Here is a 23697-nt window from a genome sequence, read left to right on the forward strand (position 1 = left end):
CATTGTTCAGAGATTTATCTACACAGAAGTACTACAGGACATGGTCTCCACCCTAAAGAAATTGGCAAACTATATGGAGTGATACTAAGATAGTATCAACATAAATGAGACAATAATTAATCCAGGCTGTATTTGGGCTGGAAATGACAGCACCAATTACAAAACTAAATACAAAGCTGCGTAAAGTGAGGAGGTTTCAAAAAAAAAAAAAAATACAAAGCTGCAAGATATTTGACAGGTGGGTCTGTGCTCAGTGATTGGGCCATACTATGTAGTAAGTATTCATTGAACATTTGTTGAATGAATAAACAAATGTCAGTAGTAAATTGTATGATTCTATCACTGGTGTAGAATCAAATGAGAGAGAAATCACTGAGGGCAGAGTATCCAGATCAATCTTTATAGAGAAGTTTAAGACTGAATTTTGAGAGACTTGGTGAGGGCAATGGAAACCACATTCATTCATTCAGAAAATATTTATGCAATACTTGCTACAAACAGAAGCATAGCAACATGAGTGAGCAGGGGATATTCATGAGGCAGTTACTGTGGTGAAGGTCAGCTTTGGAAGCATTAAATTAAATTTTGGTCATTTTTTATATGACCAGATTATGGAATGCCTTAAAAGCCAGAATAATTTAGAAGAGAAAAAAGCCACTGAAAGTTGTTGGTATTTGTTTTGTTTTGTTTTTAATGACAGGAGTAACACCATGAAAGGATTTATTTTAGGAAGCTTGGTTTGAGAAGTGGTATGTAGGATTATCCTGAACCACTTTGTTTTCTCCCTTCTGTCTTTAAAGAAATCTAGGGATAGATTTTTCACAAACTTTATGGAAGTTTATGAGAATGTTTAGTTGCCCTTTCAATAACAAATCCTTCTGGTGAATCTCACCTTCTTTTTCTTGCTGCAGTGTAATTCCATTTCTTGAGTTTGGAGTTATGAAAATAGATAACTTTTTCATTGTCCTAGTCATAGTAACCTTCCAAATGCTGTGGAAAATAAGTCCCTGTATAGCCTTTTTCCCACCAGGTAAAATAACGCTCAACTCCCTTGACCTACCTTAAATGGTTTGTTTCTTCAATGTTAAAGAACATTCCTTGACTATTAAACTTTGATTGTATCTAACTAACTAGATTCTCCTACATGGCCCGGATTTCTCCCCTTGTTTTTACACTTAAGCAAGAGTAAGTATCATGACAATTACTTCTAAATATTAAAGTACTAGAAGCTTCTAAGATAGTATAAGAAAAGTCAACCTTGTCCAATGTGGGATAAAGAATTTTTACTTTGGTGGAAGCTAAACATATCTGGTGTTCTCTGTATTCCTCACCTTGTCACCATCATCATTTGTTAAGTGTTACCTTCTTAACTCTTCATATCCTCTTGTCATCCCCAAGGACTGGAAAGGAGTTATGGCAATAAATATCTAGAGAGTTTTCCCTTCCTCCCTAGGACACCAATACATCTAGTCATGAGCAGGAAGGGTCAACCCCTTTGCAGCAGGCAAGCCATTGACATGTGCAGGAATAAGGAGAGAAGAGAAGTCAGCTAAGAATTCTAGGCAAGTCCTGTCTACTCTGTGGTGTTTCCAGCTGGAACTTTAATGGGCCGGGATGGCCTACTGGACCTGCCTACCCAAGGATCCCACTCAGGGAACTTAAATTCTCAGTTAAAGAGCAATGTGCTCAGCCAGAATCCTCAAGGGCCGCACAAGGACGAGGTGGGGATCCAGGTGCCCGTATATTAAAGGTTGTTTCTGTAAGATGGCTAACCCACGTCATTCAAACTGATGCACATTGCACTCAGTTGAACTCGCAAGACAAAAGCACAGAATGTGAGGGGCTCCAAAGAATCCTTGCCTTTTTGCTCTCTTTCTTGTTTCATGGTCTGAAAGAAGCCACTTCAAATGAGGAAGGGAATCCAATTTTCAAAAAGCAAACCCTCCATATTTTTTTTTCCCTTCTGAGTGGCACTCATACAGTAGCAGGGGTAAAATAAACAATGATGTGTTGGATTTTGTTTCTCTTTATCTATATGACATTTGTGTCATCACCGGCGCTCTAATCCATATTCAGGTCTTCATGTTTGGTGTGCAGTAATATGTAAATTATCTTGCCAGCTGCATGGAGCAGTGTTTGTTTATTCTATTTCTTTTGGCACTTCACAGAACTGAATTTCTGCCAAAATGGGGCTGCTTCGGGGAGCACTAATGCTCCAGGAGGAAGTTTTGAAAGGAAACGCACATTATAAGTCTTCACTCTGTGAAGCAGCAAAATCAAAACAAACTTTCTGTTTACTAAAATATCGGTATTATGAATGTAAAATAATGTGTTTGTTAAAATATAATGAGCGCGCTGCCCATCTCCAGGATGCTCGGTGTTCGTGGGTTTTGGAAATGAGGACACAATGCTGAGAAAGCTGGTGCATTTTTATTCTTGGAGAGAAAGTAGGTGAAATGAAACAGACAGAGACAACATCTAGAAGTTTAAGGGGAAAAGAAATTTTTCAACATGCATATTAATCTCTGGAAACACATGGCATTTACATGCATTTAAATGTGGACAGCTGTGGCGTTTAAGTGTTAAAAAATTTCATTAATGATGCATAGAGCTATCTACTTCTGTTGGCAGGCCTTTCAGTCTTCAATCTGACACTTCCTTTTTTATCCAGCAAGCTAATTTCCCCTCTTTTGTGAGTAGTAACTGTTTTCACACTACTGCTTACCCAGCAAGCCTCCTTATTGTTTCATGGTTAATTATCTTCTCCAGCTTCACCTTCCCCAGCGTAGGGAGCAGGACTGTTCCTCCCCAGCACTAATGAAAGCTGGGTTTTATGGGTACACTGTGTAAATAAATGCAAGGTCTGATCAGGCAACATAATAAATGAGTTCCTAAAGTTTATGGAGTCACAGCTCATCTAGTGATTTTACTAAATAACGAGAGAAAATGATTAATTTGGTGGGAGGAGGGACTTTAAATTAGGAGAAAAAAATAACGCTTTGTTACCTTGGTATGGAGCCTATCTGCAGATAGACAGAAGGGATCTCTATTCCTCCAAGCGTTCCCCACGCTTCCTAATAGCAGTGATGATGTCTGCCAGGAGAATGTCTTGTGTAAAGGAGACCTTTGAAAAATATTGTTGATTTGGGAGGAGGTGGAGGTCACCTACCTTATATTTCCCTGATTGCTTGCTATTTATTAAGGGGAAAAGAAAAGCAGTCAAGGTTTTTGTAGTTAACGTACGCTACACTGTGCCCGGAGTGCAAACAAAGCAGAGATAAGTCACAAATGCTACCGTTGTCAAGTGCGTGGGGTAGTATATTCAGTAGGTCTTGCCCAGGTAATTAGCTCCACTGGCGGGTCAGTGTCCTGCCTCCCTGGACTATGAACTCAGCATATTCTCTAAATTGCCAGCTTAAAGAATCCATATCTGAAGGGTTTGAGGCTTCTAGTTATTTTGGGTCATTTTTGCCTTTGCCTTGCAAAAGGATGTTAAGGGATTAAGGTGACCCTAAACCTCTAATATTGCCTTACTTTTTTTTTTTTAATTTACAAAATGAACTCACATTTTGAGGTCATTTTTCCTCTAGAATGAAATTTACATGTCTTTGATTTGGGAATCTTTGATTCTGGTTACAGTTTGAATTAACGTCCTGACATGCAAAACTCTCAAGTGCCTCCTCCATGAGAGACCAGGACCAGAGCTTCTGTTGCAATCAAGATGGAGTTTCTAAATCTAACCGGATCTTAGGATCCTTAGTATTTCTCTCTTGAGATCGAAAAAGAAAATCCCCCCAGGGATTCTGTGGTTTTAACATGTCTAAGGATTCTAGGAATCAAAAGTATAAAATCTCAGGAAAGTTACATCAAAGATGTTTATTACCTTATAGGAAAATTCATCCTGAAATTTCAAGCAGCTTTTCCAGCATCAAGTGTAACTTGTGTACTCTCCCATCACTTTTATGGAGGGAATAGTGACAACGCAAGGGAGGTGTTCTAGCAACTCTGAGAATGTTTAGCTCTCCCTAAGTCTGAACGCCGTTATCTTTAAAGGAGTCTACTAAAGGTATAAATCAAATGGAATAAAATCAGATAATAGAAACAAGGGTTAAGCCGTCATAAGAAAATGAATCATAGATGAGCTGCCTTTTAATCATCTTAAACCTTGGGCCAATCAGATGAAAAAGTCAGAAAAGCAAGATAAGTTTGATTGATTGGGAGGGAGAAGAGACTGAAATTGTATGTACCGTTTTTGATAATCTGCTTTATCAAAATTGGCCAACATTTTAGTTTTAGGTTTTTTTTCCCTCTAAATGGTGCACTGTAGTCACAGTCTTAGAATTAAAAATACAAAAACCAAACAAAACCACCCACCGCTTATTTATCTGAGAGGAACAGACGATTAAGAACAATAATAACACCGTGTTGGCTTTTCATATGTACCTTGTTGAGAATGAAAAGACACACAATTATCTCAGCTAATATGTGCTTTGTAAAGGGCGTTATTTGGTATTTGGCTTTTCAGGCCGACTTCAGCATGTTGGCAAGGCCGTCCTTACACATTAAGCTACCTCAGGAGCATGCCATAAATCTCATGTTCTTAGATTTCAGTCTGAAGTTGGAGACCCAACTCTATATCACAGAAAACCCCATGTGCTGGGAAATTTCCACTAGTTGACAGCGCCTTTAACCTCCTCTTTACTATGAATATGCTCTGCAGGTTTAAAAAAAAAAAAATGTAGGTTTTTTATTAATGAGAGGTCCTTATCATAAAGGAGGGACAAGAGTCTACTTTTCACTAAGGCAAAGGTGAGGCAAAATTGATCTCCAGAGGCACAAAACTCCAATGTTCTGTCAGTCCTGACAGTCAAAAGGCAAACACCAAACAGCTGAAAGGATGCCAGCAAAATGAGGCCAGATATTACATTAGGGGGAAACATGTTATTTACGAGACTTGGTATGTGGTTCTGTCACTGACTTCTAAATAGGTTTATCACGTACTAGAATGTAGAAAATGCCACCATCTTATTGTGGTTGGGGTTTTACGACTCTATTGAAGTTATGTCTCTTCTGCACTTCCTTTTATTTGTTTCAGTTGTATATGATACTGAAGAGGTCAGATAAAGACATCCTTTTATTTAAAAACCTGTACCTAAGTTCTTTTTTGCTTGTTTGTTTCATTTTTAAGCCATTCTGAATTTAGTTACTTTCTTGAAACTCCAGAGAAAAATTTTCAGGGGAACAAAATAGTGACAAAGAAGAACAAGATACCTAATTTTCTCATTCACTCTGTTGTGAATATGATGAAAGTTTCAATATGTTTGCATATAAAGCAACAGTCAAGACAAAATGATTTATTTACCAATGGTAGCAGATGATTTTTTGAGTTACTTCCCATAAAACGTTCGGAGTTGGGTGGGGAGGGACCTTTTTCCTACAGTGGACACCTAACAGATATGAGTAATGATTTATACCATAATTAACATGCTTAAGGACAACATAGCTTGAAGCAAGGCATCTGACTATTGCCATGTAGCTTTAGTACTACCAACACTGAGACTACTGCACCTATGAGTTAGTTAGTAATTATGACAATATCTAAATGTCTTTAATTGATTGGCACAAAGATACTGCTTCCTTTTTCTTTTTAAGATTTTATTTATTTATTTATTTGACAGAGAGAGATCACAAGTATGCAGAGAGGGAGGCAGAGAGAGATGGGGGGGGAAGCAGGCTACCCACCAAGCAGAGAGCCCGATGCAGGACTTGATCCCAGGACCCCAAGACCATGATCTGAGCCGAAGGCAGAGGCTTAACCCACTGAGCCACCCAGGTGCCCCAAGGTACTGAAGAGCAGTCCTGGGGGGCCAGCTCTCCAGTGAAACTCAAGTTGTAGAAAAGAAAGAAAGCAGTGCTTCTATTTCATGGATCCTTCTTTCTTCTGTGGAATTCCTTCCTACAGCCTCAGGATCACCCTGCTTATTGAACCTTATACATTCTTTGGCTTCCATGGTTTCTCCACTCCGTTCTCCTTTCAAGACTGATGCTGGAGGACACAAAAGGTGGTGAAGGGCACCTGGTAGGACAGGGCTCCCGATTTCAACAGCAATATTACTGGGGAACCAGGATTTCTTCCGGCTATTCTTTGGCATATACGATGCTCAATCCTGACCTTCCAGCCTCTAGGACCTGCCTTCTCTAAGGTTACAAATGACTTTCTTCTTGCTAATTCAGTGGTCTTGCCTCATCTCCCATTCTTCTTATCTCTTCTGCTCTTAAAACACTCTAAACCACCCACTGCTTTAAATGTCCCCTTTTCTTAGCTTCCATGATATTATACAGTCCTCCTTACATTTTCCTGCTGTTTGTTTCTTTTGCTGGTTGCTCTTCCCTCCTATGAAAGTACCCATAAAATTCTATCCCATCTGCCTTTGCTTCTTACTGTTCCCTCTTCTTGCAATGTCCCCCTCCCCCATACTTTCTCTTGAGTTCCTTTCTCTTAAATGTAGCATATATACCCTTCAAAATAATAGACAATAGCAGTGATGGCTAAACTCAAGGCAGGGAAGTCTATAGGGTGAAAAGAAGCAAGACAGAACTGTGAGACATCCTGTCATCTAAAAGGCAGCTGAAATGGATTTTATGAGGAGGCTTAGCATCAAAGTAACCAAAGGAGGAGAAAATTTCAAGAAAAATGGAGTCAAATACTACAGAGAAATCCAGTAAAATAAGGTCAAAGGAGATTGGATCAGCCCAGCAAATAAGGGGTCTATTAATCCCACTCCTATTTCCTCAAAAGAGCCTAATGCATCAAAACGAATGAAGTTGAGCTAAGAGAAGTACTACATACAGGATGCTCTTTTCTTCAGCATTTTTGACGATGATGAGCATGCACACAGACCAAACAAAGAGGGATGTAATAAAAAGATAATCTTTATTGGTAATATATGCACCAAAATATAAATGAAATCAGATATATTATCTGTTGTAATATTTATAAGCAAGTTCCTTGAGAGAGTGATGAAGTCCTGTTATGTTTGATGGTATTACAGGCTCTGAAACTCAATGGGACTGAAGACTCCTGTTAGCTTGTTTGTTTATTTTATTTTATTTTTATATTTTAAAAGATTTTATTTGTTTGAGAGAGAGTACACACAAGTTGGGGAGGGAGCAAAGGGAGAGGGAGAAGCAGACTCCAATGCAGGGCTCGATCCCAGGATCCCAGAATCATGACCTGAGCCAAAGGTAGATGCTTAAATGACTGAGCCACCCAGTTTTTTGTTTTTGTTTTTGTTTTTTTTTCCTTCTTTTAATTGGGGTAAAATTAGCATGACATAAAATTAATCATTTAAAGTGAGCAGTTCACTGGCATAGAGTACATTCCCATGTTGTGTAACCATCACTTCTAATTCCAAAACATTTTCTGAAGGAAACCCCACAGGTGTTGAACAATTGCTTCCCTTGTCCCTTCCTCCAGGCCCCTAGTGACCACCAATTTGTATTCTGTCTCTAGGGACTTACCTAGTCTGAAATTTCATATAAATGAAGCCATACAATATATGACTTTTTCTATGTGGCTTTTACTGAGCATAATGTTTCTGAGGTTACTAGCTTTTTTAATTGAGAGGGGGCACCAGCTAGAAAGTCAGAAATTCTCTAGGGGATTTCATTGTGGCAGAATGTCACCTTTGGATCTTTCCCCAGATCTTTTGAAGAGGTCATGAGACCACAGCCCAGTCTTCATGCAATTCACACAGGAAAGGTTTCTGAGAACCTGCTTTCTGCCAGGCACTGTTTCAGGTTCTGGGGCTCTTCTGGAAACAAGACAGACAGAGCCCCTGCCCTCATGGAGTTTACATCTGGGAAGAAAACCCCTGATTCTTAATATTGGACTCTCTTTTTTGTCCCTGGGCCCTGTTGAGAACTAAGGCAATTTTTTGCTATTATAAAACTCACTTTAAAACAACATCCAGTGGATTTTTCCTTTTCAACTATTTCAGAAATGTCTGTATAGTCAAGACTAGGAAATATGTCCATGTCAGCACTCATTTTAGTACAATTTGTAAGATGACTTTTGGTTTTACTTGTCTGTTTTGAGTTTCTGATCAGCTTTGTTATTGAAAAAGAGCATTCGCTAGAACAGTTTTTGATCATTAGTGTGAGATAGACTTTCAAAGCATTTTCTGAGCTGAGACAAGTTACTTTAACATTATTGTCAATCTGATAGATAGTGAGCAGGATTTGATTGCTCTCATGTGTCAGTTGTGATAGAATTTCACAGACAATGGACCTGCCTTAAAAAAAAAAAAAAGATTATTTTCAGGAAATAGAAAGTGCTTGAGTTATGGGCCTTGCTGAGGGCTGGGCAGGTGTCTTTTCTCCTCTGGTTATTCCTGAGGGATAAGCCCAGTCAGGACAGACAAAGACAACCTAGACCCTATTTATCGTGCAATGGGAGTGAGTAAAGGGTCTAATTGATGTTTATTTCATTAAATTTCATGCATGTGGTTGTGCTAAAGAGATTAGTCAGCCAACCACCAGTCTTCATGCAAACATAGTTATGGTTATTTAATTGTCAGCCCTGTCCCACTTCAGCAAAGGGAATCTATGCTGATATCTGCCAGTCATTGGCGCCTACTGTGTGCCAACCTCCTGCCCTCTCCATAGGACTTGACATACATATTCTCTTTTGAAGCTCCCAACACTCCCTAAGGTAGATCCAATGTGCTGTGATTATCTTGGGTATACAAATGATAGAACTGAGGCCCATTAAATAGTTGAACTAAGTCACTACTAACTGTTAAATAACTTGCCCAGGACCACAGAGCTAACATGTGAGAGAAGAGAGTCAGGATTCACACTCAGATCTATTTGAATTTCTGCCCTAAATCCCAAAATGATTGATAAGCATTTAGTGAACATCTTTGCTTTTCATCCTATTTCTTTTTTCATCTATATTTTTTCATGCTAACTCTGAATCTACCTCTGCCCAAAAAGAGGCAGATTACAACAAACTCCAAGTTCTCTTAAAAGCTGTCTTTCCATTTTCTGAAAACTAGCAATTTGTTATGGTTGTTGATGTTGTTTTTGTTTTTAAAAAATTTCTACCTAAGTCAAGTTTAGGAAAACAATTTTGCATCTAATGCTCAGATACTCTGGTTTTAGATTTGGAGGGGGAGACAAGAAAAAATAATTGCATCAGGAAAACAGAACAAATATATGAAAGTTGGAATTTCCCCTTCTTTAATTTAACTTCCCCACCCTGATCCATGTATGTAGTTTCTCTCTCCTGTCCATAACCTCAAACTTCCCCGTGGTCTGCTTTTTGCTCTATGGTAAATACACAGATCTTTACTCAATTACATTTAATGATGTTTCTGTTTTTAATCATTTTTATTTATTTTTATGTTTTTGTTATATTCTACTTTTCTATAGATAAATCTCTATTCCCAGGACTTTGCAAGTGGTATTGCTTAATGAAGTCCTGGACCTGAAATAAACAGGAGGAACACAAAATACAAGACCTCCTAATGGTTTTGCCCATTTCGAGCACCAGAAGTTTGACTGGAACATTCTGTTCATGCTGATCTTTTTGACCTTTAGTTTTTCAAAAGATGCAACTATATCATATCATATCATATCATATCATATCATATCATATGTTGGGTTGTTTTATAGAATGTCAGGCTCTTTCATCCCCATACTTTAGCTGGTAATGTGTTTCTCCTTTCTTATAAAAACCCACTAAAATTTTAAGAAAATCCTAGAAATGCAATCCTGGGAAACCTAATTCAATTAAAGCCATACAAGTACAGAAAGAAGTTAATTCTGATGTACGTTACTTGCTACAGTTGGAATCTTGATTCTTTCATCATCATCATCATCTTTTCTCCAGCCTCTTTTACTTTCTCTGTATGTATTGTGGTGAAATAAATAACCTACTTCCAAGAACTAAAAACAAAACAAAACAACAACAACAACAACAAAAACCAACCACCAAAACCCAGCACCAATTAATCCACTTGTTTCTTGAGCAGATCTTGAAGGGGTCTGTGTATGTGTGTGCAATTATTTCTATAGAGCATTAGGTTTATGACAAATTCTACACCAGTGAAGCAAGTTTATTGAATGAAAGAGCCTCACACAAATTAATTTAACTCAGAATTATCTTTGGAATTGCAGTGTCTCTATTGGAACCTCATGAACTACTCACCATCCTTTTGGTTTCAGTCAAGTATTAGATTTTTTCTAAATCCATTTTTGATTTATCATGTTATCAAAGACAGGAATATTTGTGCCTTTTGAAAAAGTCCTAGACAGTTTCTCTAGAAAAATAACAACAAATGGTTAATTAGCTTGAGCATTACTAGCTGCTGAGCTATCATCAAAGAGAGCATTCGACCAAATAATTTTCCTGCCAGTTACATCTCTCTATACACATATCATTTCTTTCAAGGATAACTTTTTAGTTATATAAATATCCCATGCCCTTCCTCTTGGAAACTTTCCATACTTACTTGCTCCCAGGGGAGGTTTTATGTTTGAGGTTAAATCTTGAGGAAATGGAGATTTTATTGAAAATGTTGACAGAATTTAATCCACAACAGAAGCGAGTGAATGAGGGCAGAACAAATCGCACTTCTTTAATATATAAAAATTTAAGTCCAAAGTCAATGATTTCCTAAAGGGTCTTGTCAGATAGTCCCAGGAATTGACATATAAAAAAATTCAGCAATTATAATAAATTTAAGAGATCTATAGGAAGAGAGACTTAAGGAGGGGAAAGGACAATATTTTATCCTAAAGTTTCATCTTTTTCCTGTGGCAAATCTCCATCCCAACTACTAGTTGAGCAAACGATTTGTTCTTTAAGGTGCTGCTGTAAGTTTTCCACTTCCTGAGGCTTGCATTTGTAAAGCCACAGAGGCAGCATTTGGTCAGAAAATGACTGTGTCACGGAAGACAAGTCCAAGTGACAGGCGTCACTTGGGCTAAGCTCCTGACACACACTCAGATGGCACAATGCCTGCATCTGGTGTGAGCCCCCGGGTTTAGGACTCTCAGAGAAAATCCGTGCTGCTAAATGTTGAAGCCAACCAGAGAGTTACAAAGAGAGCGTCTCTGAAAGACTAGTTCAATTATTTATTAGCACTCTCAGAGTCTGGTGTCAGGCAAGATAGTATTTGAAATTAATACACTATTTGATTAGACTGATTGATTGTTTCTACAGCTGAAGATTTTAACATTCACTAGCCATACTAACTGGTCATTAGTGCTTCCTTTATCAGCAAGCAAAGAATAAACAGAAATCCTAATAAAAATTCATCACAGTGAATGTACTCCATACCTAAGTGAGTATGATGACTGCCAGTGTTCTAGATGAACTGCTCTAACATTGGCAGCATGAAAGGTTTCTGTCACAAAATATAAAAATGTCCCTTAATTAATGTTTACTTTGTAACTGGACTCTTTTAAACTTAAGTAGGCTATACAGATAATCTCTTACATATCCAGTATAATAAAGTGCTAATGGGTATTTTACACTTAATGAGGTTCTGTGGTATCCTTTAACTACTAGTGCCAGGAAAGACTGAGGGCTTCTTAGGGAAGTTTTGTGAATGTGTTCCTGGCGAAGCCTTTCCCCACCCCCTACTGAGGAATAAAAGCATCATGGCCTGTTTTTCAACCAGACCCTTAAAATAATTCTGAATTGTAATGCAAATACGCTGACCTATTATACTGTGTGACATCTCTCTCTCCCTACCGGGTCATGAATCCCTTATGGTTTTTAGGACAAATTGAAAGGAATGATAAGGAGGGAGGGTAGGCAGAGAGAACCCTTTATGAATTGACTCAAGGCCACTCTCAAGCAATGCTGCATGGACTAAGAGTTAGAGCTACCTAATATTGACTGCCTCCTCAGTTCTTCACAAGCATTAGCTCAGTAATATTCAGAATTATCTCAAAAGACCGATAATGCTAGCCCCTTCACAAGTGATGCGAAGAGATCAGCACTCAGAAAGGTTAAGCAACTTGTCCAAAGCTGGTAGGTGGCAAGGTCAGCATTTCAACCACTTGGCACTGTTCTAGAGTCATGCTTATCTGTTTGACTACCCTGCATAAACAGAAGCTGAGCTACAGAATTCTGAGTTTTTGTCTGTAGGTGAGCCTGTCAGGGCCTGTATACCTGTATAACGTCTCTTGGTTCTGGCATGAATCTGGACAGCTGGGCAGCAAGTGAGGATGGTGAGGGAATCTGGACAGAGTCCAGGAGCCCATTCACCCATGATGTCCCAGATTAATGTGTCAGGCTCTACCTAAACCAAGTTAAAGCCAGGACATCCAAGGAAAGATCAAGGATCCTAACTGTGCTGGCAGAATGAAATGTAAGAGAATCTGGACTGAGTCAAACTTGAGAGTCAGGAAGTCTTCAGATATTTGTTATTCTAGGTCTGGAGGGGAGGGTTCCTGCTTTTAATAAATTGGGGCAGGACTGGAAATAGTGAGGCAAGTTCATAAGATCGAAGTAGAATTTCTGTCATAGGAAGAGACTGGGGGATGGGAGAGAGAGAGAGAGAGAGACTAAGAGAACCGGGGCTCAAGACTCAGGGTCCAATTGCATGTAGGTGAGAAAACCAGTCAAGTATTGTCTATCTTGGGTCTATTTGGGAACAGGGCCAAATTCTGCAAGGGAAGGCAGAAGAAAAGATGGACAAACAAGGGTCTCTGGCCATGAATGGCTCTACAGGTGGTTATAAGCCTATTCTATTTCCCCATGGCAAAAGCTGCTTCAAGTGGAAAACCCAAGCATAGAGAAGATGGGGTCTGCCACCTATGGCTGCAAATGGTATTCCACTGTGGACTGCAGGACTAAGAGTATCAGAGCGAATGTGCCTTCAAGATGTCACAGACTGTACTCTTTCTACCTTCATTTACCTCACAGTTTTATCTTCATCCAATCCCAGGTTAAAAATGTAGAAGAATCGGGGCTCCTGGGTGGCTTAGTGGGTTGAAGCCTCTGCCTTCGACTGGGGTCGTGGTCCCAGGGTCCTAGAATCGAGCCCCGCATCGGGCTCTCTGCTCAGTGGGGAGTCTGCTTCCCTTCCTCTCTCTGCCTGCCTCTCTGCCTACTTGTGATCTCTGTCTGTCAAATAAATAAATAAATAAATAAATAAATAAATAAATGTAGAAGAATCGAAAGGAAATGGTTTATTCCAAAAATTACAACTTGACTCTAATAATCTTACATTTTAATCTATGTTATTGCCTTCAGTGACAAATTACTATTGATAGAAAAACCCGTTTCAATAATTTTGGATGTTATTCCAGAGGAGAATAGAGCTGATAATTATGCTATCTTTCAAATCCATGCTTGGGGCAAATTTCTTTCCTGACTCTTCCAAGAGATTTTGAATGGATAAAATGTTCATGCTTGTGTTCCCTAATTCTTCTTCTTCTTCTTCTTCTTCTTCTTCTTCTTTTTCTCTTCCTCCTACGCAGGAGACTTTGAATGTGATTGATCCTGGCTTGATGGACCTAAATGGGACGAGTGAGGATGCCCTGGAATGGGATGAAACTGACATAAGCAACAAGTTAATTAGTTTGAATGAAGACTCAAATGATCTTGATCAAGAACCCCAACCTGTCATGCCTTCCTTAAAGCTTGAAGAGATAGGTAGTGAGGACCCTGGTTATGAAGAAGAGGCAGGTGACCATGGGGGATCTCAGTATGCCTCAAGTATCACTGCCCCCTCCAGTCCACACATTTACCAAGTGTACAGCCTCCACAATGTGGAACTCTATGAAGACAGCCACATGCCATTTCTGAAAAACAATCCGAAGTTCACCAGTGTGGCGCAGCCTAGTGTTTTAACAAAGAGTCTCAGTAAAGACTCTTCATTTTCATCCACCAAATCTTTGCCAGACCTCGTCGGAGGTTCCAATTTGGTGAAGCCCTGCCCGTGCCATGGAGGCGACATGAGCCAGAATTCAGGCAGTGAGAGTGGAATCGTGAGTGAAGGGGATACTGAAACCACCACCAACTCAGAAATGTGCTTGCTCAATGTGGTGGATGGGTCCCCAAGTAACCCTGAAACTGAACATCTGGACCCACAAATGGGAGATGCAGTTAATGTGTTAAAGCAGAAATTCAAAGATGAGGAGGAACGCATTAAGCTTCCAAACAGCTCTCAGTCATCCATTTCACCAGTGAGTTGTGTAAATGGAAAAGTTGGAGATTTAAACAGTGTTACCAAATATACCCCTGATTGTTTGGGAGAAGAATTACAAGGAAAACATGATGTGTTTACATTTTATGATTACTCGTACCTCCAAGGCTCAAAACTCAAATTACCAATGATAATGAAACAGTCACAAAGTGAAAAAGCACATGTGGAGGATCCCCTGCTTCATGGTTTTTATTTTGATAAAAAGTCCTGCAAATCTAAACATCAGGCTACAGAGTTACAGCCAGATGCACCTCCCCATGAAAGGCTTTTGGCAAGTGCATCCCATGAAATGGATCGAAGTTCATATAAAAGTGGTAATGGAGAGAAGACATTCACTGGCATGCAGAATGGCAGACAGCTCTCCCTGTTATCCCACAGCTCATCTATTGAGTCCCTTTCTCCAGGGGGTGATTTATTTGGGTTGGGCATCCTTAAAAATGGCAGTGACAGCCTCCAGCGAAGCACCTCTTTGGAAAGTTGGTTGACATCCTATAAAAGCAACGAGGATCTTTTTAGCTGTCACAGCTCTGGGGACATAAGCGTGAGCAGTGGCTCAGTTGGTGAACTGAGTAAAAGGACACTCGATCTCCTGAATCGTTTGGAGAATATCCAGAGCCCTTCAGAGCAAAAGATAAAACGGAGTGTCTCTGATATGACTCTCCAAAGCAGTTCCCAAAAGATGTCCTTTACTGGCCAGCTGTCATTGGACATAGCATCTTCTATCAATGAAGACTCACCAGCATCTCTTACAGAACTAAGTAGCAGCGATGAGCTCTCTCTTTGCTCAGAGGATATTGTATTACACAAGAACAAGATCCCAGAATCAAATGCATCATTCAGGAAGCGCCTGACTCGGTCGGTGGCTGATGAAAGCGACGTCAATGTCAGCATGATTGTTAATGTCTCTTGTACCTCTGCTTGCACTGATGATGAAGATGACAGTGACCTCCTTTCTAGCTCTACCCTCACCTTGACAGAAGAAGAGCTATGCATCAAAGATGAGGATGACGACTCCAGTATTGCAACAGATGATGAAATTTATGAAGAATGCAACTTAATGTCAGGATTGGACTATATAAAGAATGAACTGCAGACCTGGATCAGACCAAAGCTTTCCTTGACAAAAGATAAGAGAAGGTGTAATCTCAGTGATGAAATAAAGGGCAGTAAGGATGTCAGTAGTAGCGAGATGACCAATCCCTCTGATACCCTGAACATCGAGGCTCTACTTAACAGCTCCATCAAATGTCTCTCCGAAAGTAATGGAAACGGCAAGAATATATCCCACACTCATGAGTTAGGGACAAAGGGTGAAAATAAGAAAAATATTTTCAAAGTCAATAAAGACCCATACGTGGCTGACATGGAAAATGGCAATATTGAAAGCACGCCAGAAGGGCAGAAAGATGAACAGAATGGGATCTCGAAGGAATCGGAAAGTCTCGGTACAACTGGGAAGAAGAATTCAGACAGTGAGCATTGTAAGTGTAAAGTATTTATGGATAGCTCAGATGATGCAAATATTGCTGGAAATGAATTTGTTCCCCAAGCTGTTAGACACCGTCCAAAGAAATGTCAAAACCACCACCATTTTGAAAATCCAACAACTGCTTCTACTCCCACTGAGAAGTCTTGCCCAGAGCTGCCTTCAGAAGCTAGAGTTACCAGTAGGCAGGATTCTGATATACTGAAATCTTCATCTAATGATGCACCAAGCGTGGCTAGAAAATCTGCTCGTTGCTGCCTAGCACTTGAACAAAATGAAACAGAGGAGAACGTTTCTGTCAGTGACAACATTTCCTGTTGTGACTGCGAGCCAGATGTTTCCCATCAAAAAGATGCTGAGGATTGTTCCGTACACGACTTTGTTAAGGAAATCATCGACATGGCTTCAACGGCCCTAAAAAGTAAATCTCAACCTGAAAATGAGGCAGCTGCTCCTACCTCGTTAACTCAGATCAAGGAGAAGGTGTTGGAACATTCTCACCGGCCCATCCAGCTGAGAAAAGGGGACTTTTATTCCTACTTATCTCTCTCCTCTCATGACAGTGATTGTGGGGAGGTCACCAGTTACGTGGAAGAGAAGAGTAATACTCCAGTGCCACCAGACATGACCGACTCTGGCTTAGAGGACAAGGAGGAACCTGAATGCTTCTTTGAGGCCTGTGTTGATGATGACCTGGATGGAGATGAGCCCTGCCTTTCCGGCCCTCCTCCAGACGAACCTGCTGTTTCTGGTGAGGCTGCTGTGCCCCAACAAACAGCAGCTGACTCCCCTGAGTTTAGCGATACATCTCTCTCGGCTGAGGAGGCAGACATGGTGGCTCTTTCAAGTCCTCCCCATCAGGAAGTATCTGATGTCAGAAAGGAAGCGGGTGGTTTACCCCAAGCTACGATCTGTGGGGAAAGCTCAGAGCTAACCACTTCAAGGCTGGGCAGTGAAAAGGAAAGTTCAGAAAACACAGGTGAATCAGGAATGCCAGAAGAACATAATGCTGCTTCACCCAAATCTGGAGTTCCAGAACTCTCCTCAAAGGCAAAGCAGCCAAAAGACAAGGCTGCATTGCATCCCAACTCCAAAACTTTAACCTGTGAAGAAAACCTTCTAAATCTTCATGAAGAACAACATAAAAATATGCATAGGTAGAATGCAACCCTCTCCACGCATGAAAATCATCTCATTGAAAGGTATGTATGCTCCTCATGTTTTAATATATATTATTAATATATTTTAACATATAGTTAATATATATCTATATATACTTCAACTATGAGTTTGAGTCAACAATGCCATCATAGGAGAGAATACTAGTCAGAATGACTGGTCATTGTACACATTTATCAGAATAACACATTTGGGTGGAAGAAACATTCCCAACAATGCAAGTAACTGCGAGGCAAAAGGGAGAGAGACGGTCACAAATGACATTTTTAGTGACATTATTTTTATTACATAATTCTGGCAAGAAGAATACTAAATTTGAGGAAGTAGCCAGATAATTTAGGACCTCACATCCTGCCACTGAGGGAGGAAAAAAAATTCTCCCAATTGCAATTATACCCTCTGATCAAAATGCATGCCCAGTGACAATGCCCCCCACTTCCGTTTCCTGCACACAGAGCAGCCCACTCCCTCGGGTGCCTGGAAATGAACAATGATTAGGTTAAAGGCTGCATCTCCTGATCTGGACCTCCCTTTTATGCTTCTGTCTAATGCAACTATCATCACATTTGTTTCCCCAGTGGAAGGCTGTGCTGTCACAGCTCCTAATCACGGCCAAGGCCAAGGCCTCAAACAGGAGGGGAAAGTTGATGTTAGGGAAGAGGCTCCTGTTTATCCACACACAGACCGAGAACAGGCGCAGAAAGCAAATGCAGAGCAAATACAGGACAGGTTAATGGCGTTTCGATAAAAACAGAATTTTTTGAATTTTGCCTGAAGGTGACAGGCTGATTTCCATCAAAATTTTTAAGAAAGTCATTCCACTCTTCATATTTAATAAGACAGCTATTGATTGATAATTCTGAGATGATGGTATAGCTCGAAAAGTGACACGAAAATTCAGTTATTTTCCATTTCTGAGCCCCAGTGATGAATACACTTTCTCAGTCAAGTCTAAAGAAGAAAATTTGAGCTTTTGAATGTGAGAGTTGTATTTCACCAAAGTGTGATGTGCCGAATGCCGTCTCCACCCCCCACTCCAGAAGCTTAATGCTGTAACCTAAACTCGTGCTATAGGAAATGAATTACAGAAGCAATCTACCCTAATTTGTTAACTTATTCAAATAACAGTTATTATACTTAACTATGCTAAAGATTATCTTTTTTGTGGCAGATTGTTTATTTTTTGATGAGCCTAATTACTGATTTTCTAAAAGTAATTTACATTTATTACAAATACATCTTTTTAAAATGTGACAGATAAATGTTGTTCCCATAATGTATTATGAAAAAAGTTACTATTTAAAAACACATTATTTAATTTGAAAGATGAATGGCAAACATCATTATTTTTTTTCCTGCAACACCTGTGCCCTAAGCTCATTAAAATGTGTGATTCTGTGTAGAGCTGCTAGAAATGGGGAGGGGGGGAATATATACCATATATATACCCTAAAAATAAACTCGGTATGCAAAATTGAAGAAAGACATCCTACCTACTAATATAGCTCAACTAATTTTCTGTGTTTCAGACTCCATTTACAATTGGCCAGAAGTGAGGACAAAAGTAGGAGAGAGAGAAATGTATTTTCTGTGAAACATGTCCACCCCATAATCACATTCTCCATCAGTATGCAGTAAAGCTGACCATTAAGGGAGAGTCACTGCAATTCTAGAAGCTGCTTCTAAACAAGTTCTATTAGTACCGATTGTTACCGCTGGCCCGGCCAAGCCCCGCAGAAGGGCTGGTGGAGCCCGGCTGATTTTTGTTTTCTGCAAGGGGATAGAGGCTTGAAAGCAACATCCCTCAGAGCAAGATGTTGTGTGACTGGGACCCTGAAGTCACCGGTCATGTGGAGAGCCAGAGTTCCAGCAGCACTGGCCTTGGAGAAGCCCCTGGATCGTACCATCCCTTTTAGATACTTTGGGAGTTTTCGGTCTATGACGTAGCTGGAGAGTGGAAATGGGAATAATAAGCAGCTCCATCTTTGGACTTGGGCAAGTGAACGTGCTGTGCTGTTGGGTGGGCGCAGCTCTCACATTTCACAGGCACGACAATGCAAAGCTATCAGCTGGCCTACCTGCCAGTCAGCGATATTTTGTGGAGTCCCCAAGATGTGGTTCCTGGCTCTATCTCAGACAATGGGAGACGCAGCCAGATTTTCCTTCTGCAGAACTGACATGGCCCCAAGTGACTTGTGATCAGCCAGAGGCCATTTCCATAGTCATATCCACTGGTCCTATTCAGTTTTTTTCCATGTCACATACCCCAAATATCTGGATGCCTACATTATTCCCCCGTCATTAGCACTGGGTACCTGGACATAGATATTTACATTTTGTTAAAATACTACCAACCAGGACAAGTTATTTAATCGCAAAAGGCTGACATGCCTTTGGTGTTAAATATCAGGAATCCTTAATAAAGTTATTTGGTAGGTATGAGACTTCGTGTCTATAAGAGCTTAACTCTTGTCATTGTTCTTCCTACAAGATTCAAAGGAGGGAAAAAAAAAACTCTACTTTTTAAAGCGATTTCAAAACCATCAGTTGGAGTGCTCTATCAGCACATTCAATTTGCTGGGCCCTTCCCCCCCACCCCGAAATAAGTTCTCAGATGATGAAGTTATGTCATCTGGAAAGAGCTACAACTTAGAACAGCAGCTACAGTCTACATCTGTACCAAGAATTTTTTTCAAAAAATTTTTTGAGGTTATTCATTTACTGTTCTAATTAAAAACCCACTGACGCTGTTGAAGTTTTCAACATGGTCTCACACAGGATGCATCTACACTGATTTCTAGGCACACTGATGTGCTTTTCACTATTTTCATTTCTGTGCCATGTTTCTACCAAAATAGAGAGGTCAGTTACAGCAAATCACATCAAAGAAAAGGTAACTGGATAGATCCAGAAATTTCTGCCTCATTTGGAGGAAGCACATAATGTATGTCTGGAGTGCCTCCTAGGACCTGCCTAAGAGATGTACTTTGCACTAATCTTTTTGCTGTATTCTGACAGTTATTTCTTCATAATCCTCATCATAAGCCTCTGATCTTTGGTGAATGATTTAACCGTAAACTTCAGGTTGGATAAATCCTGTGGTATAAAAATTTCACTCATCACATTTAGCCAGTGTGTACTTTTTTTTTTCTTTTTGATTTACTCTGGTTTTCAGTTTTGTTTTGCTGTGTATGGTGTGTGTGTGTGTGTGTGTGTGTGTGTGTGTGTGTGTGTGTTGGAGGGGCTGTATTTAGGATGCATAAATTTCCTTCAGAACTTTTTACTCCATTGCTTTTCCTGTCTTATTGGTCTGCAGATGTGATTGTGGGTAGCTCATCGATTTTCGATTTTCAGCAATTACTTGTATTTTTGAATTCTTCAGTATACACATACCCAGTAAAATTGCTCCTACTCAGTCATTACAAACTGAGAAAACTTTAAGAGCAAACATTTCTCATGTATACGATGTAAATTCTTATTCCGTTAGTTGGATTGACACTAAGTGTTTAATATGATCCAAAGCTGGCCCAGGAGGCTTAAGGAATTATTCTTGGTGATAGTGTATTAATTTTTTGCTAAATGATGCAAGTGGATCTTTACCAAATTTACCTTTAAAATCATTTTTATAAGTCAAGGTTCTGGTAGATGTGAAATGCTTTTTAATTATCCAGCACTTCTGAATAACTAGCTGCCATGCTAAATAACATTTTATTGGTCATCACCCATCACACACGCACAAACACACACACACACATGCACACGCACACACACACACACACACACCCCAGATCTGTGCTTCAGTCTGTTTGGCCGGCCCCTTTCGGCGCCTTTCCAAGTGGGCCAAGTTGAAAGACCTGATTAGCCAGAGAGAATTTAAATACTGGCATTTAGTAAGACCAGCTTTGCCTCACCTCAGGATTCCTCACTCGGTGTCCATATTTCAAGTGAGTCCTGGCCTCAGCATTTGAACAATGCACCATGCACTTTCTTGAGTTACTGCCGTATTTGACTGTACCAAACTTTGGCCCATCTGTTCCTGTCTATCTCTCCCTCTTCTTGAGAACCTGCCTTCTCTCCCCAGCTTCCTGAGACTTCAGCCAAACCACATTTGCTGAAGTGTTTCTGGCTCATAATCAGGTTACATGATTATAGAGAAGGAGAAAGATGGAGAAGGAGAATATTTAGTTCTAGAAAGACAATAAAGCAACCTGACATTGGGCACCAGAACTCGGTTTAAACCCAGACAAGCAAACCCTGCTTTATTTGACAGCTGGTCAGAGGACCTCAAGTAATTGCATCCTCTACTTCCTATCCCTGGAATTTAGCTGTTCCTCACAACCAACTTGTTGCTTTCAGCCTCTTAGAAGTAGACAGAACTGACTGAGTTTTGAATGAATTTGTCTGAGCCATCAAGATGTCCAGAAGTAATTGCGTCATTTTTACTTTCACAGGTCATCTGTACCTTAAATGAAATGCATTCATATTCGAGTAGAAACCCAGGTTAGATCCTTTTACCAGGAAGGGGCTGAAACATTTGGGGTTGTGACAAAGCTGTGAATATTTCACCACCATATAATGGTGGAATTGTTCAGTTCCACTGACATACATACAGTCCCTGAGGAAAAGGTTCAACCACCTGAGGGTCCGAGTTCCCAGGCTGTGAATCACTGTGGATACTTGGCTGTGTCGCTTGGAACCAGCGGCCTCACATTTTCATAGTGATTTGAATCTATCTTGAGTGTTCAAAACTGAGTTCACAAGCAAAAGAGTAGATGATATCCAGAGAAAAGGTCAAACTTGATGATTTTTCTTGTTTTCTTTAAAACCATGTCTTAAAAAAAAAATCAATGCATTTTTCAATTGATTCTGAAACATTTTTGTCAATAATGTGAACCGTTGGGCTATTAAAATCACTATGTTTTGTGTATCCTTTGGTTTCAGAACATTAGCAGGTAGTTCCAAAACGGCAGTCTTCCTCAGAGGGCTCAGTTTTGCCAATGAAACAGTCATTTCTGATACCTTTTCTTATCACTTTTTTTGTTTCTTGTAGATAAGCCTGACTCAGCGGCGGCCTCCTCGTCCCACCCCGGGCTAGTCTGTGGTTTCATCACGTCACTGCCATTTGTCATACTGACCTCTCCCAAGATGAATCTTCCCTCCGAATGCAATTTGTCCACATGAGCCTTGTGATCTGGATTGTGCACTGGTTTTCTTTAGGTGATTGTCCTTGAAGTTTGGCGAAGCTGCTTGTTTTCCCATGGATTCCTGTCCCAAGCTACCTCTGCCAGCCCTGCCTCTCCAGCGAGATTTTTCCGTTTGCCTCCTCCCTCCCCATCTACTCTTTAAAGTTCTGCAGTCCACCAAATCGATGGTCCATTAAATTCACCTGTCTGGAATGACACCCCCACCCCTGCCCGTACTTGACCAATTTCATGTTTCAATCTGGATTTTTTTCTTTTATGGTATGATGCCTATGTTTATCGAAAGAGGTTTACCTAAAAGGCCAACATTTGATTTGATTGCAGCGTACAGAAGAAATACTTGTCCTTCTTTCAAAATTAAGCAACTTTTAAAAGCGCCATTTTATTTATTTTATTTTAAAAATGATTATCTATGCAGCACTTCAAGAAACAACTATATGGTGTTGTATATTATAAACTGGTGACATTCTACTATTAAATTATGTACAACTTTTTCGTTTTTTATGCTTCTTGAGGTGGTAATGAGAAAAAAGTTTTTTAAAAAAGTGTGCCTTGCTGTATTTCTTATACCATTTATTAAAAAGCTGCTTTCACGGTAAAATTATGTTGGTTTGAAAGGAGGAAATAGCAAGGTTAAGATGTGTGAATAATTTCTGTATATATGTATAACCAAGTACAAACATTGATGTATAATGACAGTATAAAATGCTTTCATGTTTATGATGTCTAGTGATGTGGAAAATATAAGCCTTAAACCATTAGATTGCATGGTAATTAAAATTGGCATAATAAACATAGTTTATTGGGGGAAAAGGAAAACCAGTGATCTCTTCTACCTGTGTTCTTTACCAAATTATTACATCTGATTCTGGAAAAACTACAACACATAGTAGCTTCCAAAATACCCATATTGCATAAGAGGCTTAAAATTACTTAAACTACACATGAAGCATTCACAATTTTCAAAATCTTTCTGATCACTATAAAGATCTTAGAACACAAATGATTAAATGCCAGTTCCCCTAAACCAGTAAGAACCTATCCTAGATTTTTTTATCTCTACTTATCATTAAGGGTTTGAGATTGGATTTCAGGCTACCTAGTCAGTCTCATATTTATTTTATGTAATTCTTTTGAATGCGTTTGTTGGAAAGACAGTCTAGAAAATATGACTATTTTGACTTAGACTATAGATTTCAGGTGTACTTATTTTGTGTTAAAAGAAATTAGCTGAGAAATATTCCATCTGGTCTTTATTGCTCTTCTTAAATGCAGTTTTTAATTTATATCCTAACACCTACTAAAGTGCCTAATACATAGTAGGTAGCCAATAAAAATTTACTGAAGTATTGAATTAGACAGTATGGGTGACATGTACCTTTTCATTTTGAGACACCTGCACTAAAACATAAATAACTAGGAAAATAGGTAATGCAATCATTTATTCAACTGATAGCTAATTAACACCTTTTATCTGCAAGGACTATTCTAGAGTGGGGATGCGTAGATCAGCAAAGGCCCTGCCCTCAGGAGGCTTACCTACAGCCCAGATGCAGGGAACACACAAACGAGAAGCAGTAATTGTTCTGCAGGCAAGGATGAC

At 39.7% G+C, this 23697-nt stretch overlaps 1 protein-coding gene across 3 annotated transcripts in view; it reads left to right on the plus strand.

Moving 5' to 3' along the window:
* LOC116861945 (A-kinase anchor protein 6) overlaps positions 1-22913 on the plus strand; it is a 416895-nt gene extending 393982 nt beyond the window's left edge. For 2 of the 3 annotated variants that reach the window (XM_032848880.1, XM_032848882.1), the window contains exons 13-14: positions 13501-16916; positions 21944-22913. In XM_032848880.1, the coding sequence (XP_032704771.1) occupies positions 13501-16875 (3375 nt within the window). In that variant the 3' untranslated portion in view covers positions 16876-16916; positions 21944-22913. Of the gene's footprint in view, positions 1-13500; positions 16917-18422; positions 19452-21943 lie in introns of those variants that run through there. The other variant, XM_032848881.1, reaches the window with a different exon arrangement.
* Positions 22914-23697: the final 784 nt, after the last annotated feature.

The sequence above is a fragment of the Lontra canadensis genome, unplaced genomic scaffold (genome assembly GCF_010015895.1).
Source record: "Lontra canadensis isolate GAN:19392208 unplaced genomic scaffold, GSC_riverotter_1.0 scaffold213, whole genome shotgun sequence".
NCBI lineage: Eukaryota > Metazoa > Chordata > Mammalia > Carnivora > Mustelidae > Lontra > Lontra canadensis.